At 67.2% G+C, this 18,414-nt stretch overlaps 4 protein-coding genes across 4 annotated transcripts; 1 reads left to right on the forward strand and 3 right to left on the reverse strand.

The window, feature by feature from the left end:
• Window positions 1-615: 615 nt before the first annotated feature.
• Window positions 616-2,201, reverse strand: EMIHUDRAFT_438543 (hypothetical protein). Its single transcript, XM_005759836.1, has 5 exons — window positions 2,084-2,201; window positions 1,910-2,012; window positions 1,275-1,834; window positions 1,141-1,188; window positions 616-1,061 (listed from the first exon to the last, which is right to left on the reverse strand). Exons 3-5 carry the CDS (start codon window positions 1,799-1,801, stop codon window positions 881-883), a joined length of 756 nt encoding a protein of 251 aa, XP_005759893.1. The 5' UTR covers window positions 1,802-1,834; window positions 1,910-2,012; window positions 2,084-2,201; the 3' UTR covers window positions 616-880.
• A 3,584-nt stretch (window positions 2,202-5,785) lies between these two features.
• On the forward strand, window positions 5,786-8,969 carry EMIHUDRAFT_438544 (hypothetical protein). Its single transcript, XM_005759837.1, has 12 exons — window positions 5,786-5,963; window positions 6,075-6,241; window positions 6,306-6,365; window positions 6,430-6,485; window positions 6,649-6,697; window positions 7,112-7,249; window positions 7,321-7,371; window positions 7,438-7,487; window positions 7,560-7,589; window positions 7,674-7,857; window positions 8,027-8,121; window positions 8,209-8,969. Exons 1-12 carry the CDS (start codon window positions 5,867-5,869, stop codon window positions 8,609-8,611), a joined length of 1,380 nt encoding a protein of 459 aa, XP_005759894.1. The 5' UTR covers window positions 5,786-5,866; the 3' UTR covers window positions 8,612-8,969.
• A 259-nt stretch (window positions 8,970-9,228) lies between these two features.
• On the reverse strand, window positions 9,229-11,985 carry DXPR1 (1-deoxy-D-xylulose 5-phosphate reductoisomerase; the record flags this gene model as incomplete). The annotated part of the gene is made up of 11 exons (XM_005759838.1): window positions 9,229-9,433; window positions 9,475-9,554; window positions 9,658-9,741; window positions 9,886-10,011; window positions 10,106-10,159; window positions 10,218-10,304; window positions 10,400-10,494; window positions 10,660-10,661; window positions 10,724-10,929; window positions 11,296-11,402; window positions 11,661-11,985. The coding sequence occupies 11 exons, from the start codon at window positions 11,983-11,985 to the stop codon at window positions 9,229-9,231; spliced, it is 1,371 nt and encodes a 456-aa protein (XP_005759895.1).
• Window positions 11,986-13,455: 1,470 nt separating this feature from the next.
• Window positions 13,456-14,596, reverse strand: EMIHUDRAFT_218399 (hypothetical protein; the record flags this gene model as incomplete). Its single annotated transcript, XM_005759839.1, has 4 exons — window positions 13,456-13,632; window positions 13,703-13,916; window positions 14,150-14,226; window positions 14,297-14,596. 4 exons carry the CDS (start codon window positions 14,594-14,596, stop codon window positions 13,456-13,458), a joined length of 768 nt encoding a protein of 255 aa, XP_005759896.1.
• Between the last annotated feature and the right edge of the window lie 3,818 nt (window positions 14,597-18,414).

Raw genomic sequence — 18,414 nt, forward strand, 5'->3', positions numbered from 1 at the left:
GCAAGCAAAAACCTTATCGCACGCGCTAGCTAGACGCCGACTCGGAGGCCGCACCGGCGGTCATGCGCGCAGCCGGAGAGAGAGGGAGGCGCTCAATCGCCGAACTCGGCGAGCACCTCCAGCGTCTCCGCTATTCACGCACTTGCTTACGCAAAAGCACAATCCCGGACCAAGACGCAACATGGGGTCCCAGGGAAGGCGAGAAACCTTTCGTGCGCGCTAGACGCCGACTCGGTGGACGCACCGGTCAGCGTCAGGCGCGCAGCCGGAGAGAGTCAATCGGCTCACGCGGCGAGCGCCTCCATTTCCGACTCATACACACCCTCCACCCCCGCGCCCGCGCCTGCAGCGTCCGTGCGCGCGAGGATGGCCTCGCCGGGCGGTGCGGCCGCAGCTGCAGCTATGGCAGCAGCCGCAGCAGAGGCAGCAGCAGCGGCAGTAGCAGCGGCAGAGCCGCAGCCGCGGCCGCTACCGCCGTCGGGCGTCGCGCGGTCGCTCAGCATCTTGAACGAATCCCCACGATGAGCAGCGAGGCGAGGAATATCTCCTCGCCGCCGATCGTCGGGCCGATAAACTGCATCTTGAACATCGACAATATCAATAACACGACTCACGAGCGACCTCTTGAGTCTTGTTCACGCAAAAACACACCCCGAACCCCGGGCCCCCAAGACGCACAATGACAAACATAGGGATGTTCACACTTGCACTTGCCGACCGGCGGTGCTTTCGTGCTCTTAACGGTCACGGTCGTGGCGAGAACTTGCCCATTTGTATAGACCCACTTTCGTCTTGGTTCTCGACACAGGTCACAGCTATTATTACTCGAGTAGGTGTTCTATGTACGTCTCGGCTACATCTCTCCAGATCGACCCTCCTCCTAGATGGCGACCGACGTCTCGATCTGGGACGGGATAAACACCCGGTAGGGCCTCCGCCGCTGGAGGTTGCGCGCCTCGACCGCGTCTCCAAAGCGGCGCAGCGACGCGGTGAGGTTCGTCCACATGCTGCCAGCCTCGGCGTCAAGAAACATGTGGGAGTAGTCGTCGAGGATGCGTGGCCTGTTGGGCGGACGCGAGGCGGAGAGTGTGTTGCGGGGCTGCGTCACGAGAGTGTGTTGCGAAGGGTGTGCGAGCGCACTGCTCGTGCGAGGTTAGCGCCATGATGACCGTCTGCGTGTAGGCCGTGCTGCACGCGAGGGAGGGGGGGCGGGGAGGACGTCAGCTAGGGGCCTGACAACTCAGGCGAGTGCTCTCGGCGTGGCTGCGCGTCGCCGAGGGAGGCCGCAGAAGTCGCCGTCGCGCCAGCTCCAAGGCGCCCAGCAGGGGTCCTCGAGCTCGGCGGCGATCGTGCCGACGTGCCGGTGGCCGGCGCTGACCAGGTACATGAAGGTCGCGAGGATGTCGGCCAGCGCGTCGCACGAGTCCACCGACGGCACGTCGTGGTTTGGCGCGATGCGGTTGACTCGCCGGTGCCAGGCCTGCACCCCTGCGTCGGCGGCGCACTCGCCCGACGGATAGTATTTCACCAGGTAGTCGGAGACGAAGCGGCGGAGAAGGAGGTAGTATTCGTCGCCATCCTCGTCGAGGGGCAGCGTGACGGAGTCAACGCCTTTGGCCGCGTGCCGCGCTGTGATCGTCGCCCAGGTGATGCCCGCGCTCGAGGTGCGAGCAAAGTCGAAGAGCTGCCGGAGGCCCTGCTTGGTGAAGGGCATCGCGCGGTGCAGCAGCCCAAACTCGTTGACGAGCGCAAAGGACGCGCGCCAGTTGATGGCGGCGGTGCGGTACCCAAACGGCGTCATCAGTCGGCGGAGAGGGTGATCGGGATCGAGCTCCTGCGCGCGCGAGCGCATCAGGTGGGTGGGGGGTGGCAGGCGCGAGCGGTGTGTGTGTGTGCCCGGCGGTGCAACCTCCACGTTGGCGGTGATGATCGCGTTGGCGACGCTGAGGTGGAGGCCGTAAAGGTGGTCGATTCCCGTCACCACCGCGGACAGGGTGCCGCGAAAGGCGAGCCTGTGGCGCAAAGCCGGCTCCGTCAGTCCGGGCCGCCGGCGCCACCCGCCTCTGCAGTTTGCGGGCCGCACTTTGCGTTTCGCCAGCCGTAGACGGCGGCCTCCTCCTCGCTGCACGTCTTTGTCGGCCAGTACAACGAGGGGCACCACCAGTGGCGACATGCGCGCTGCCAGCCCCACGCCCACGTGCACGAGCTCGGCCGATACCTGCGGCCCTGTGGTCCGTCGGGTGTGTATGTGACGCCGAGCCGGCGGATCGCGACCACGGTCCCATTCTTGTCGAAGTACGCCGAGGCGCCGAGGGCGGCGAACCCCTGGCGCACTTCGAGCCCCTCAGCAAAGTCCATGTAGACAGCGTAGTAGGCATCGTCGGGAGCGTACGCGTCCTCGCCACGTGCTGCGCAGGCTGGCAGCCGCACCCCCCCGGCGGCGTGAGTGCATGCGCGCTGCACCCTGTGCTGGCCCATCCCGAAGAACACGAGGTCCTCCAGCGCGCGATCGCTCATACGATCGGCGCCCCACGGAACCAGCACGCGATGCTCGGGCCACGCGCCAAATAGATGCTCCTTGATGATGCTCGACGCGTCCTCGTCGTCCCGCCACTCGCCGCACACGTCGGCCGAAAGCGGGTAGCCGAGGGTCTCGCCGATGCCGATGGAGAGGAGGGCGTAGTGGTGCGCCTCCACTTCCTGCAAGGGGGACCAGCGGGGACGCGGTGGAAGGCCGAGGTCTCGGTGTGAGACGGTGACGCCCAGCGTCGGAATAAGGGATGCTCGTGCCTGGTGCTCGTCGGTCTTTGCAACGACGACGGCGTCCGCTTCTGCATCATAAGCCAGCCCGCACTGAACGTGATCGACGTCCCTCTTGGCCACTGGCACGTCCACGTCTCTTGCGGATGGCCTGCCGAGTGGCGCATTTCTCGCGCGCCAGTCGTCCACCTCGATCTTGTTCTGCAGAGCGATGATCCGGGTGAACACGTCGAAGCGAGACACCTTGTGAGTGGTCATGCTGAGGCTGTTGCGCACGGCGGTCTGTGCAATGCGCTGGAGCTCGCGGATTGCGCCGGCGACGCTCGTGGGCGATTGTGACTCCGGCGTGTGCGGCGGCGTGTCTTTGCTCTCGGTCGGGTCGCCAAGCAGAAGGTTGGCGACGTCGTCTGTGCTGACCTCTGGCGGCCCTGGCAGCCGCACGCCGGTGATGTCCTCCATCTGGGTGCGCGTGAGCGCGGCAGTGCTCGCAGTGCTCGCCAGCACAATGATAAGGTGGAACCGCATTGCACAACAGAGCAGCGAGCAAATGCACGGTGGAGCCGAAGACCACCTTGTTGCTTGACAATTCGGACCGGGTCGTTACAAAAGAAAAGGGGGAACGTGGGAGATGTAATGTTGAAAAGAGGGGAAGGCCCGGTCAAGACAGGAGGGAAACGAGGGACGAGAGAAAAAAATGTCTTGCTCGTACCTACGTAGAGAGCGAGACGGGGCCTGCTGCGGCGGCGCGGCCGGTTGAGGCCGGGCTCGGCCCGGCCCGCGACGACTGGCCGCCGACGAGCGCGCTCGCGCTGCTCGTCAAGATGGCGGCGGTGGCGATTGCGGCGACAAAAGTTCAGTCGTACAACGCTCAGGCGTCTGTCGTCTCTGTCGTCTGTTGTCGCATTTCGCACACGCGCGCGCCGCGCGACCCGCGTCGCTCCGCGAGGGCATGAGCCTTCCGCGATTTGATCCCGCAGCCAAAAGCTGCTCGCTCGAACCGCGGCCGACTCCGCCATCGCGGCCGCAGCTGTTGAGCTCTCCAGAAGACTGGTGCTTCATAAGTCATATGCTGCCCTAGATGCTGCCTCCCTGCGGATGCTGCCGGCGAGCCTGGCGGTCCGCTGACCTGTACTACAAGGAGGTGCTGACTCGATTCTACCTCGAATTCTTCTACCCCCACGACTCGGAACGCGAATGTGACAGGACCATCGGGTCCTTCAGCCACCAAAGCGAGATCACCCGAGAGCAGCTGAGCCTGCCTCTGGCCTCGCCTCCCTCTCCTTCAGGCATTCGTGGCATCCTATGGGTCGTCCAGAGTATCGACCTCTGGCTTGTCAGCCGCCCCACCGAGGGCACCATGAAGTACAGCGATCGCCACCTCGCTGGCCTCTCCGCAAGGCCCCCCGACCGCGTCGAACTCATCGGCGCGGGCTCTCTGGGCTACGGGACCGGCCCCAGCTTCGGCTGAGGGCTAACAAGCTGCCGAGCCCAAATCACTGTGAGAGTCGTGATTTCTTGTTGGTCTTCAAATCTCTCTCTCTCTCTCTCTCTCTCTCTCTCTCTCTCTCTCTCTCTCTCTCTCTCTCTCTCTCTCCTCTTGGGTTGTCTGTTTTCTTTCTTTTTACGTACGGGCGGGAATGTGTACGTAAGAGCCACATACTGTGCTGTATGAATGGTTGGGCAGGTGTGAACAACACCTCCTGACCACGGCGCCGCAGGCGCCTGTTGATGGGTCCAGGTGATAGCCCTGGATGAGCAATGCATACGCCTAGTTGGACCTCAGATCACTCGCCCGCGTCCCGGTGCTCTGCCGTCGGATTTGTGACGCCGCCGCACCGCGCCGCGGCCGGGGGCCCTCCGGAGGCCGAGGATGGCCGTGGCGGGACCGGGACGAGCTCTGGGAGGTGAAGTGTCTGTACACATTGTAGAGACAGACCATGTGCACAATATCTTTCAGTCTAGCTAAGCCAGGGGAGGCGATGCCGGGGCCGTACAGCAGCTTGATGGTGTTTCGCCGGCGTGCGTCCCGGGTGCCGGACGGGCGGTCCGTGGGAGGAAAACTCCGGGCAACGTTAGTCGTGTTCACGCCGGGATCGTGCCCTGACTAACCTGCCCAACCATTCAGGGCGACGAGTACACAATTGATATTATAAAGTGATGCTTTTTGTCGGCTGAGCCCCCCCCCCCCCCCCTCCCCCGCGCCGTCACTCCCCTGCCCTCTCCCGCCACGCACGCCGCCCGAGCCCTCTCCGCTCTTGCGCAGGAGGAAATTGGACAATTAAATCAGACGGAAGCGGTGATGATGGGAGAGGGGGGACGACACCGCCCGATCTACCCTCCGGGGTCCCTCGGCGGCGTGCACCTCGATCCTGGAGCCGGGTGACGGTGGTACGTGTTCGAGCGATCTCAGGCCCAGTGAGGAAGTGCGCTTGGGCCTCACCTGATCCAGCTGAACGAGCTCCTGTTGCAGCATGCGCACTCTCGTGGTCTTGCAATGATCCACGGTCGCAGCTGGAGAGGAGGTCCTGAGGAACGGGAACTGAGGGACCTCTCTCCAGCGGAGGGAACGACACGCGATTTCTTCTGGGTCGCGTACACCTCCCGCCGTTCGGCGAGCTTGCGCCTTGTGCATGCCGATGGCAGCCCATGTCGCATGTGGCGGACGGCATGCACTGGGGTGTTCATGGGGTCCCGTACCATGCGGAATCGACCCTATCCAGTGCTCAAGTGCTCAAGTACACAAAAGATCTCTGCCCGTGCGACTTTCGCTAACTCCCTCGAGTGTAGACCGTCTCTCTTCGGCGCGCTTGAGCACGTTTGGCACCAAGAGGCTTTGATTCTTACGACCCTCTGCCTCACCCGCCGCGACCCGCAGGTGTGCACTCTGTGCTCACACCACTACACTGTGGGCGGTGCCCGAGCATGATGTATGTGCGCGTCTGTGCGTGTGTGGGACAGACGTTGTTGTCGTATGCGGTGGGCGTGTGCCATTTCTTTTTCTCATTGCTAACAAAAGAGGTGCGCTGCTCGCTCGCGGGGTGGCATCCGCGCTCCGCGCGTGGCGATCGCACGCAGCCGGAGCCGCGAGCGCGCTGCAGCCGAGGAGATGGCCGCCACCCGGGGAGGGGCTCCCGAGTGGCGGTTCTTCCAGGTGTTTGGCGAGGAGCAGCCCGACGGCGCGGGCGTCGAGGACATTCAGGAAGGTCAGCCGCTCTACCGTTTGCACTCTACGGCCTCTCGCACCGAGCACCAGCCGTTGCCACCACGCCGCGCACGGCACTGATCCGCTCGTTCGCCCTCCGTCTCCCGCGCAGCGGATTTGCTTTCGGCGCTTGATTTTGACGAGACGGGGAATTACCTCGCCACCGGGGACCGAGGCGGGCGGATTGTCGTTTTCGAGCGAGCCACGCCCGATGAGCAGCAGCTGACTCCAGACGACCAGCGGCCCTGCCCGGCCGCAGCGCTGCGGGCCAAAGAGAAGGCGCTCCCTCCCCGCTCGCGGCCTTGCTCGCTGCCCCCGGGCGAGCCGCTTGCCCCCTCTGCAGGCGCAGTACCGCTTTCTGACTGAGTTTCAGTCGCACGAGCCGGAGTTTGACTTTCTCAAGGTGCTGCGCTCGCTCGCCGCCCCGAGGGCGAGGCCTCGCCTGACCGCCTCCCGCCCCGTCCCAGTCGCTCGAGATCGAGGAGAAGATCAACTCGATGCGGTGGTGCAAGGGGACCATGGGGTGTGCAACGCCTCTGACACCACTCCCCTCGCCACTCCCCTCGCCGCTCCCGGCCACACAAGACCAGCCTCCGCTGCTACCCCCTAACCCTCCCGCGCTACCCACGGCGGCGCACGCGGAAGACGACCCGACCCCTCCCTGCCCCTCCCCCCCCCCCCCCAAGGTGCAAGATGCTCTTGTCGACGAACGACAAGACCATCAAGCTCTGGAAGGTGAGGGGGCCGCTATATTATCTTATCTTATCTTATCTTATCTTAGACAAGACCATCAGGCTCTGGAAGGCGAGGGGGCCGCTGGCGGCCTCTCACTCCTCGCCCCACACTCTTGCGCACTCGGGGAGGACTCTCAAGCACTCCAAGAGCACTCTGGCGCACTCGAAGAGCACTCTGGCGCACTCGGGGAGGGGGTAGGGGGGGAGGGGGAAGGGGGCGAGGCGAGGGGCACGACACGGGCGGGAGGAAGGCAAAGAGGGCGAGAGAGGGGCGGGTGGAGCATCCCACACGACCTCCTCCCCCGCGAGCCTCTCCCACCACCGCCCCACCCCACCACCGCCCCACCCCACGCCCGCCCCACCCCACGCCCGCCGCACCCATCCGCACTCGCCTGCGCACTCGCTTCGTGCGCAGGTGTACGGCAAAAAGATCAAGACCGTGTCAAACATGAACATCGAGCCGCGCAACGGGTGCGCGGGCGGCCCTGCCGCGGTGATGCGGGGCAGGGGCCTCCGCCTCCCATTGATGGCGACCTGCGAGCGCGTCGTCACGGTGAGCAGAGGGGTGGGCCAACCTCCCGCCGCCTCTCCCCCTCCCCCCACGCGGCACCGCACTGGATGCAGGCGACGCCGAAGCGAACCTTTGCGAACGCGCACGCGTACCACATAAACTCGGTGAGCGCCCGCCCCCGCAGGCCTCCCTGCCGCCGCCCCTCGACGCGGCTCCCCTCTCCGCCGCAGGTGGCGCTCTGCTCCGACGGCGAGTCTTTCCTCTCCTGCGACGACTTGCGGCGCCGCGCGCACGGCTGCGATGCAAAGGGCCACCAGCTCGGGCTCTGAGCACGCTATGCTTCTGCCTCTAGGCTCAACCTGTGGAACTTGCGAGACGCTAAGTGCCGCTCCGCCCACTCCTCCTCTCCCCGTCTCTCGCCCCCCCTCGGGCCGATCCGAGCGTCACTCCCGCCGCCACCGTGCAGGTGCTGCTTCAACATAGTCGACGTCAAGCCGGCAAACATGGAGGCGCTCTCCAAGGTCCTCACGTCGGCCGACTTCCACCCGATCGACTGCCACACCTTCCTCTACTCCTCCTCTCGCGGCTGCGTCCGCCTCGGCGACATGCGCGCCGCCGCCCTCTGCGACGCCAGCGCAAAGTCGTTCGAGGCGTCGCGAGACACTTCCGAGACACTTCCTCGAGACGCTTCCTCGAGATGCTTCCGAGACACTTCCGAGGGAGGCTCTCCCGAGCCACTCTCTCGCAGTGGCACGCGGAGCCCTTCGAGGCGCGTCCGGCGCTCGAGAGGAGCCCTCCTCCGCTGTTCCTCCGCCGTAGGAGCCGGAGGACCCGGCCACCAAGTCCTTCTTCTCGGAGATCACCTCCTCCATCGCCTCCGCGCGCTTCTCTCGAGACGGGCGCAACATCGTCACGTGCGGGACCCACGCCTCGCCCTCGCCCCCCCCCCCCTTTTCAGGCGGAAGGGTCCGACCCCCCCCGCACGTCTCCCCTCGCTGCAGGCGCGACTACCTCTCCGTGCGCATCTGGGATGTGCGGGTAGAGACGCGGCCGCTCAAGACGATAGCGATGCACGAGCACTTGCGGCCGAAGCTGTGCGACCTCTACGAGAAGGACTGCATCTTCGACAAGTTCGAGTGCTGCTTCAACCACAATGCGACGCACGTCCTCACCGGCTCGTACCAGAACCGCTTCCACCTCCTCTCCGCCGACGGCTCCACGCCGGACCTCGCGCTCGAGGCGTCGCAGACTCCGTACCGGAGGGCGAGCGCGCCGCCGCTGTACTCGGCCGCCGATCTGCCGCCCGACTTTTCGCGGCGCGTCCTGCACACGGCCTTTCACCCGCAGCATAACGTCGCCGCCATCGCCGCGACCTCCACTCTCTACATCATGAACGGTACGTAGCTCGTCCAGCCTAGGCCTCGGGAGCTTGTCGCTCACGGGGCCCGAGGCAGCATAATGAGATTGGCCGCGAGCGGGGCCGCGGGACGAGGACGGGTCGGCGCCGCCGTGACGACCCGTCCCCCTCTTTCCACCCGCCCTGCGCTTCGCTGTGGCCCGAGAGCTCTCGCGCGAGCGACGACCTCGCATGTGTGCGGCGCTCGGAAGTCGGATGATTACAAGAGCGACACGCGCGCGTGTGTGCGCCTCTCTCTCGTCCCCTACCATGTTATGTGTGTGTACAGCCGCCGGTGTAAAACACGCGTGTCTTGTATCTCTCCCCACTCCGGGCGCGATTATTTATGATAAACGACGATGTGTCAAACTGTCATGTGACCCGCATAGTGTGCGCAGACCGCAGTTAAAAAAAACTGAAATGCCCGCCGGCGCCGCGGCGGGGCGGCGCGCTCTCTTATTCATAGTTGTTCATACCGCGGATTGTGCCGGCCGCAATCGTCTCCACGCCCCAATCAAGAGGCCACCCGTACATGAGACGAATGCACGAATCTGCAATCTCGGCAATCCCTGTCGCCGAGAACATAGATGGCGCCCCAAGCGCGGGCTGAGAGCTGGGCGCCGGTTCACAGCAAGACGGGCGCCTTTGCAAGGCGGGCTGCCTCCTCTACCACCTGCTGGCGTGCCCACTCGTCGGTGGCGATGATGTCCTCGAGGCTCGGGTCGAGCTTGAAGTCTCGCTCGTGCGCCGCCATCGTCTGCTCGATCACCTGGGGCGGCGGCAGAGCGCGCGTCAGGGGGGGCGGGGCTCGGCGGGGCGGGCCGGTGGCGCTTGGCGGGGCGTCGCCTTTGGAATGCCGAAGAAGTCGAACTCTCCCTCGCGGAAGAGCTCGTTGGCCTTCTCGTTCGCTGCGTTGAGGGCGCACGTCATCGAGCCTCCCTTGCGACCCGCCTGCGCCGGGGAGTGAGATGGTGGGGGAGGAGCGAGGGAGGGTGTGTGTGCGAGTGCGGAGGTACTAGGGGGCGGCGGGCGGGCGGCGGCGGGCAGCAGTCACCGCGTAGGCGAGCTCGATGCAGGGGTACTTGTCCGTGTCTGGCGCCTTGAAGGACATGGAGCCGAGCTTGACGAGGTCGAACTTCTCGTCGATGCCTACAGCGGCGGCGTGAAGGCGGCGCGGGTGATGGCGGCATGGGAATGGCGGCAGGGCGGTGGCGGCCTGGGGTGGCTGCAGTGGCTTGGCGGCGGCGAGGTGTGGGGCGGCGGCGCCTCGGCCGTAGTCGACGTGGACGCGGTGGGGCCAGGACATGGCGTAGAGGATGGGGAGGCGCATGTCGGGCCAGCCGAGCTGCGCGATGACGGACGAGTCTGCCGTCTCGACGGCGGAGTGGATGATGGACTGCGGGTGGACCTGGCGGGGGAGGAGAGGAGGACGGGGAGGGGAGGCTCCACAAGGCTGCACAAAGCCTCGCGGGGCGGGCGGGAGGGAGGGGGCAGTGGGCCACCACGATGTCGATGTCGTCGTAGCCCGCGCCGAAGAGGTAGTGCGCCTCGATGACCTGCGCGCAGCGGCGGCGGGCTCGAATCCCCTCCGGCCCCCCCGCCCTCTCTCTCCACTCGGGTCCTCGCTCTCGCCTCGAGCCCCTTGTTCATCATCGTCGCAGAGTCGACGGTAATCTTGGCCCCTACAGGGGAGGGCGCTCTCTCCCTCGCAGCGTGCGGGCGAGAGGGCGGCGGCCGGGTGCTCTCTCGGCGCCCATGTCCCAGTTTGGGTGCGTCGTCGCCTTAGCCCTCACCACGTCCGGCTGCTCCGCGTTGAGCTTGCGGAGCTCGGCCGCGGAGAAGTCGCGGAAAGCGCCGCCCGACGCGGTGAGGATGACGCGGCGCAGCGCGCCTGTCGCCGCGGGGAGAGGGGGGGTGTGGCGGAGAGGGGGAGAGTGGCGCGTGGTGCTCTTCTGCTGCCCGAGCAGCCGCCGGCCGACCCGCGGGGGGGCGGGGCGCCGCGAGGGGGGAGGGGGCCGGGAGAGGGGGGTGAGGGGAGGCGCGCGCCCGGCGGGACGCCTTGCAAGCACTGGAAGATGGCCTACGGCGTGCCGCTCGTCACGCTCCCGTCCCCTCCGCACGGCGTGGGCGGCGGAGGGGAGCGGCGGAGGGGAGGTGCGGAGGGGAGGTGCGGAGGGGAGGGGCGGAGGGGAGGTGCGGAGGGGAGGGTGCGTGCCGAGTGCTCCGAGTCAGCGGGCGTCATCTTTGCGCCATGCTTCTTGAGCAGGGGAAGGATGGCTGGCCCGCCCGCGATGAGCGTCTCCTGCAGCGGTCCGGGCGAGGGTGGCTCTCGGCTGGCAGGGGCGAGGCGCGGCGAGAGGCGCGGCGAGGAGAGGAGAGGGGGGAGGGGTGCGGAGCTGGGCCCATCGCCGGGAGGGCCGTGACACTTCCTAGACACTTCCTAGACACTTCCATCGCAGGGAGGGCCGTGCGCGCTGCGGCGAGGCGGCCTGAGGCGGCGGCGGCGCCTTGGTCGCCAAGAAGTGTCTAGGAAGTGTCTAGGAAGTGTCTAGGAGGTGTCTAGGAGGTGTCTAGGAGGTGTCTAGGAAGTGTCTAGGAGGTGTCTAGGAGGTGTCTAGGAAGTGTCTAGGAAGTGTCTGGGCGGCGCCTTGTTCGCGAGGGCGATGGTGCGGCCGAGCTTGATCGCCTCGACCGTCGGCAGCAGCCCCGCGCACCCCACCACGCCCGTCACGACGGTGTCTGCGCCCGGTGCGGTCGCGACTGCAGTCTGCCCCTCGGGCCCTGCCACTATCTCGGGCACTGCAGCGCCGAGAGCGCGGATCCGATCGCGCAGCTCCTGAGCAGCCGGCCGAGGGCGGCTGAGCAGAGTGGCGCAAAGGTCTCGCGAGAGGGGCCGGCCTGGTGCCAGCCAAGGGGCCGGTGGCGGGGCGGCGGCGGCGGCGGCGGCGGTTCGGCGGTGGCTGCGGCGGTGGCTGCGGCGATGGTGGCGAGTGGCGGGCCGCTTCGCTGGCCTGCTCCTTGGAGGCGTCCGCGAGACCGACGACCTTGGGACGGAACTCGGCGACCTGTGGGCGTGTGGGCGGGACATCGGTAGAGCCGCAGCCTCGCGAGTGCGCAGCAGTGGATGCGGGTGTGAGGAGAGGAGCGCTGGCCGGGCCTGCTGCGCGAGGAGATCGACGTTGGAGCCGGCCGCGAGCGAGACCACCTCAAAGTAGTCGGGATACTCGCGCGCGATGTCCAGCGACTGCGTGCCGATCGATCCTGTCGAGCCGAGCAGCGCCACGTGCTTGCGCTGCAGCCCGCCGTCGAGCGCCCGCGAGAGGCCGTCGCGAAGGTCGTCGGCCGTGAGCACCGGCGACGCCGGGTCAAAGGACCCTACCATCCGCGCGGGCCCGGCCCGCACGGAGCTGGTGGTCCGCGACGAGCCTACCGTGACCGCGACCGAGACGGCGGAGAGCAGCATGTGTGTTGGACTGGAGGTCGCGAGAGGCGTGAGGTCGGGCTTATGAAGCAGCGAGAAAAACGACTCTCGGTCCTGGGCTTGCAGTAAATGACTGCACTCCAAGTGCTCCAAGTGCCTCCCTCGCTTGTGTGTCGCTCGAGCGTGTCGTCGTCATCTGTCTCGCGTCCACCCATACCGCGTTGGTGTCCAGTCCGAGCCTTTTGTTCTTCACCTTCCTACGGGTCCGTTGGCCTCTTTGATTTGACTTGTGTGTGTCCCTCTGTTTCCATGCTTTGTTTCTTTTTTGCTGCCGGCCTCGCCACCATGCCACCCTCCCGGCCTCACCGCTGCCGCTAGCGCTCGCCGACGGATTCTGCTCTGTCTCTGTGATCTGTGATCTGTCTGTAAGGGTCCGCCCGCAGGCGCATTTTGTATACCGAGGCGGTGCCCGGTGCCGAACCTGTCGGACCTTAAGACAGCATTGTAGATCCCTGGGCGAGGGTGGTGGAGAGGGCGGTCCGTCGGCGCTAAACCACATCCCGCCGAGCGAGGCGGGCAGGTTCCACGCGTTCCCGGACTGCCCCATTGGAGGTAGGCCGCTCATCTAGCCAATCAGCCTGAAGCGAGCGGCCTGGCCGTTGGAATGGCCGAGTTTGGTGTGGACTTGCTTGCGTCCTCGCATCGTTCGTGGTTACAAGCAGCGTTATGAATGAACACGTTATCATCCACGACACACGTTCGTCGGGAGGGGGGAGGTCTGTGACCTACCTAGTTGTCCGGCATGCGAGGGCATGCTCGGCCGTTCGGAGTCCCCCCTTTCATGTCGACCTCTCGTCCTCATCATGCTGCTGGCTCGTCCCCTCTCCCTGGCTCATCGAATCGCTACGTTCATGCTCGAACCGCTCTCTCCTCGGCGGCCGGGGTGCCTCTTCCTCTGGCTGCTCTTCCTCTACGTCCATCACTGTAAAGTCGTCATTTGTTTGGCTATCGTCATTCTGGGGGCCCTCCTCGGATAGCCGCTCGCTCGGTCCTGGCTCTGTTGTGCGGTCGGGCATCTCTTCGTCGTCGCTCCCCGTGCCGTCGTCGCCGCCGGCTTGGCCGGTGGGGGGGTCCCTGGTTGCACCCCCGCTGTGCCCGAGAAGCACTGTTGTGCCGCGCGGTCGAGGGTCCGTTGTGGCACTTGCCTCTCGCGCCCGTGCCGAAACCGCAGTAGGCTGAGGTGCCCGATCTGGTAGGCCTTTGTGCCTTTGAGGGCTCGCGGGCCCCTCTCGGCACCCCCTTGTCGGCCCTCGGCTTGCGTGACTTTGGGGCGTCTCCTCGTTGCTGCCCCTCTCTACGCCGCTCATCTCGTACGCCGATGAGCTCTCGCGCCATGGCTGCGAGGCTGTCCCCGTGGCACAGCCTCCCCTCTCAACACGAGGGCGAGCATCCGAGCCGCACCACCTTGGCGTTGCCGCGGCCGTTCAGCGCTGCCCGCATCGCCACGACGGCGTCGTTCCCCGTCCTAGCTTCGTCGGAGCGTCGAGGGGCGATCTCTCCTGCGAGAAGGGCTGCCCGTTGGCCTGTCGGATGAGCGCTGGCGTGGATCTAGTGTCCCGCGCACGGCCGAGGCGGGAACGGTGCGCAGCAGGAGCCACGTGTCGAATGCCTCGCATACCTGGTCGCGCAGCGCCTCGTCGGTGCCTCTCTTCCCCATGGGGAATGGGTTGCCGAGCCCGGTGCCTCTCATGATGTTGACTGGCAAGGGGCGCGGGACTCTGTCCGCTCCCGTGTCGCGCGTCTCCGCTCGTCGGCTTCCAGCGACGACCACCCTGATCGAAGGCTCGGCATCCCCCTGTCCGCCGCTGGGTGCGCCCCCGCTCGTGTCGCGCCTCGGGCTGGTGGTCCTCGGTGGGGGGCTTGGCTGCTTCGCCTGGCGTGTGTCGCTGCTGCTTCCAGCCCTCGACCCCCCCATGCGACGGTCCCACTCCTCTCCTGCCCCCTCGTCGTCGGTAGGCTCCTCCTCTGGCACCGGCTGTGAGCGGTCGTCGCCGTCGTCGTCGTCTACGTCGTCGTCATCGTCTCCGTCCTGTTCCCCAGTGGGCCAGCGGCGCCGCCCCTCCACGCGGGCGCGTTCGTCTTGCGCCATTCGATGGCCGTCCACGTAATCGTCTTTGAGGCCTTCCTGGCTGCGTTGGTCGCCTCGCGCACCGCCACCTGCATCGCAGAGAAGGCGCTCGCCGTCGCGCCCACCTCGCGTGGGGGGTGGTACATAGCCCGTTGCCGCCATTCTCGCCCTCGTGGCCGCCCGTTCGCGTTGTGTAGGGGCAGGGTGGGCTCCCGACGCCGCCGCCCTGAACCGCCGCCACTGTTCGACGCTGGGTAGGTTCTTGCCCGCCGTGTTGAGCGCCGCGGCGACGTCGAGCGCCTGTTTGACTGCTCCCTTGTAGGCGCTGCTGCCGCCACCCTCGGGTCGCTCGATGATGTCGTACAGCATCTCTAGGCTGTGGACGAGCTCTCCGGCCAGCTCGCGTCCCCTGGGTGCCCTCCAGACCTCTGCGAGCGCTACCATGGACGCTCTGCCGGCGTCGTCCTTGTAGTCGAGGAGCCCGAGCTGTCACGCGCCCCCGTGTTCCCACGGCCACGCGTGCGGCAGCTCCTCCGGCATGTGGACGATGAGGTTGCCGACGTCGTGCCCCGCGCTCGTGATGGCTTCGCGGATGATGAACCGTTCGAGCCCTTGTTGCACGAGCCCGCGTAGCTTGCGCTGTCCGCCTGCCCAGCTGACCGTTCCGTCTCTCCTCTGTGGTCCGTATGCGATCAGAGACGCCTCCCGAGCCAGCTTGCCGTCGTATGGGTCTTTCACTCTGCGCCCGAGGTAGGCCTTGGCGACGACGTCGGCGTAGTGGTTCGGGAAGACGCCGCAGTGTGCGCACACCCATTGGATGACTAGGTCTCCGCCCGCCCGTCGCCACCTGGCCGCCCTGAGGCTGATTCGTTCGAGCAGGGCTGGGCGGTGATGTTTGTACAGGTGCCAGGCGCTCCCTGTCTGTTCCGCCGTCTGGACTGCTTCGATGGCGGGGTTGCAGTCGCTGAGGATGAGCAGCCTGGGGGCCTCTGTGCCCCGTGGGCTGGCCTCTGCCCTGAGCATGCAGCTCGGCGTCGGCGATGCTGCTGCCTGGCGGTAGCGCCCCTCCGTATGCTGTTGGTGTGCCGTCGTCGCCGACCCCGTGCCACACTCCCCATGCGGCGAGGCCTTCCCCGGCCTCTCCGCGCGGGGCAAAGCTGCCGTCGGTGGCGCATGCGTCGGTGAAGTCGATCGTGTCGTGGAGCGTGAGACTCATCCGCGCCATGGTCGCCGTCACGCCTGCGTTCATGGTCTTGGCTTCCCGCCACTCGAGTCGCACGGCGGCGTCGCCCTCGGCGCGCCACGCTCTGCCCTTGCCCTCGCACGCAGACGCAAAGTCCGCCAGTGCATCCCTTCCGTCGGGTGGCATCGTTGTGTCGTACGACGTCTTAGGTGCGGTCGCGTCGCCCGAGGCGGGGCGGCCTCGCTGTCTAGCTGCAATACTTGTTGAGAGGCGTCCCGCCGCAAAGCTCGTGGTGATATCGGGCCTCCGTGTCGCCATCGGCGTCGGAGTCGGCGTACTGGATGGTTCTGTCGTCGGCGCCGTGCATGCCGAGGGCGCGTGCGCCTAGCCCCGTGGAGAAGTCGACGCTTCCTGCCCGAGCGAACAGGAGCGCCTCTCCGGTTGCGCCGGCTGCTGCCGTTTGCGAGCCCCCCCTCGTATGCGGCGCTCGCGCCGTCCTTGAGTGCCGTGGCCTGTACGCAGACTGCTACCCCTTTCGCCTGGGCCGCGTGCCTCGCCGCGACTGCCGGCTCCTTTGTGAGGCTCAGCCCTGCTGATCGTCGGCGCCGCCCTTCCGCGATGTCCTGTGCGTGTTGCTTGACTCCGCCCTGGTGCCGCCTCGCTGGTATGCCCTTCGCGAGGGCTGTGCGGGCGGCTTGCTGGGGCAGTTCGCGGAATAGCACTCGCTGCCATCCTCTCCGGAGATTCGCCCAGTTGGACCCTGGCGTCCAGGCGGACTCGAGGTGGAAGCTCCGGCGGTAGAGGCGGACGACTGGATTGTCGCCACCGTTTTTTTACCGTCAGAACGGTATCAGGCCCACCCCCAGACTGTGGGTCTATCGGCGGCCTCGTCCAGAGCTGATCTGGCGGGGGAGCTTCTCCGTACGAGCCACTCGCCCGCGTCCTCCGCTGTGGCTTCATCTGGCGGGGCCAGGGAGGGGATTCTCCTCCTCTCATCTCCTGGCGGCCAGCGTTCGTCTGCTGGCTGGTTGTGGTCTGGGGCCCCGAGCGGGCCCGTCGTCTCGTCGATGGGCTCGCTCCCTGGCCCCGAGCCGAGGCCCAGCCCGCCTGGCGAGGGCGGCGGCGGCGGAGCTGCCTCACCTCCCGGCCGGACGTGCCCGAGAAAGACTCGCTGTGACGACATATCGGCGTCCGTTTTAGCGCTTCGTTGGCCGCCCGGTCCCTTCGTTGCGGCGTCGCGCTCATGTGGAATGGGTGCACCCCTCTCTCTCGCGCGCGCGCCCCATGTGGATGTGCTCCTCTGCATCGGCTCGTCGGGCTGCGGTGCTGCTCCATGACGAGAGGTGCCGTTGCCAGTGCTTGAGCACGCACTCTGCCTCCTGCCACGTCGCGTGATGGTGATATCTCTCTGTCTCTCTCTTTGTTTACACGTAATGCCGTATTGCGGGTTCTTGAGATCTTGTGCAGCACGCGATCCCATTTTGCGCTGTGCGTCTCTCACTCCATTCACACAGGCAACGGCACAGATGCACTCTCCTTTCACTTACTTCACCGACACTCGATCCGCGCGGGGGAGCTCTGAGCTGGGACGGACTATCCGACCTCTGGCCTCCAGACACACTGCGGCCGTCTGCTCCACGTCGCACTACAAGTCTGCGAGGGCATGAACTGACGCGTTCAGCGCTCGGGGGACTGCCGCATCCCATGAGGCGTGGGCGGTGCACGCCCCCGCGCCCTGGGACTACGGGCATACATGACAAAGCGCGGACAGCGGAGCCTCGGCCGGCACCGCGAGGGTAAGTCGCGGCGCCGGCCGCTCCGCTGGCGCTCAGGCGCGGCGGCGCAGCTTGCGCTCATTGCCTTCGGCCGCTGCAACGGCGCCGGTCCGCCTACGTGCGGAGCCGCCGAGTGAGCAGACGGCAGGGACGAATCTCCCGCCGGTGGCAGAGCTGCTGGCGCGCCGTGTGCTGCGCGGCGACGGCGCGGCCGGAGCCTGGATGAGGCGCCGCTTGCGCGTCGCGACGGCCTGTCCAGAGCAGAGGCGGGTCGTCAAGCAGCTGAGGCGCCGGAGGGGGAGGGCGGGCGAGTCGCGCCTCCGGGGGAGGAAGCATCGCCTCGAGCGGCGGCGTCGCTTGCGCAGGCGCCGGCGTCGCCCACACTTGCGCGGCCGACTCCTCGACGGGGGCCGCAGCCTTCTCGAACGGAGCCGCAGCCTCGCCGCGCGCGGAGCCGTCCGGCGTGGGCACCGCCTCGGCCTCGGCCTTGCACTGCGCGCGCGTCTCTGCAGCCGCAGCCTCGCGGGCAGCCGAGATCTGAGGGGCGCACGAGCGGGCTCAGTGCTCTCTACCCACATCTCCCCACATCTCCCCATACCTCACGAGCGGGCTCAGTGCGCGCCGCGTCTCGAGTGCGGGGGCGGGCGGCTGGCAGGGCGGCGCACCGCTTCCGCCATCGCCAAGCCCTGCGCGGCGAGGCGGGCGCGCAGCATCTCGTTCTCGTCGCGCAGCGCCTCCACCTCGGCGAGGAGCTGCTGCTGCTGCTGCGGCTGCGGCTGTGGCTGCTGCTGCGATGGCTGCTGCTGCTGCTGCTGCTGCTGCTGCTGCTGCTGCTGCTGCTGCTGCTGCTGCTGCTGCTGCTGCTGCTGCGGCTCCTCCTTGGCTCGCTCCGCGAAGGCGGGCAGGCGCGGCGGGTCGGCGGGCGGCTTCGCCTCGGCGAGGAGCTCGACTTTTGCCGGCGTCGGCGTCGGCGGGGGCGGCTGGAGAGGCGCGTGGGCGGCCGGCGAGAACTTTGGCGGAGTCGGCACCAGCCGGCAGGAGAGGGCGGTGCGGGGCGTGAAGGTGCTGCCCCAGGCGGAGCCCGGCATGTTGTAGTCGCTCAGCTGCTTGGGCGGCACGCCGCTGAACGGCGCGAGCGTCTCCCGCCGCCGAGGCCGCACGGAGGGCGTGATGCCGGCCGGTGCGGGTGTGCCGGCGGGTGCGGAGCCGGGCGTGGGCGGCGGCGGCTGGGACAGCAGGGGCGGCGGCAGCGGCGGCGGTGGTGGTGGCGGCGGCGGCGGCACGGCGGCGCGGGCACGCTTGGA

The sequence above is a fragment of the Emiliania huxleyi genome (assembly GCF_000372725.1).
Source record: "Emiliania huxleyi CCMP1516 unplaced genomic scaffold EMIHUscaffold_79, whole genome shotgun sequence".
Lineage (NCBI taxonomy): Eukaryota > Haptophyta > Isochrysidales > Noelaerhabdaceae > Emiliania > Emiliania huxleyi.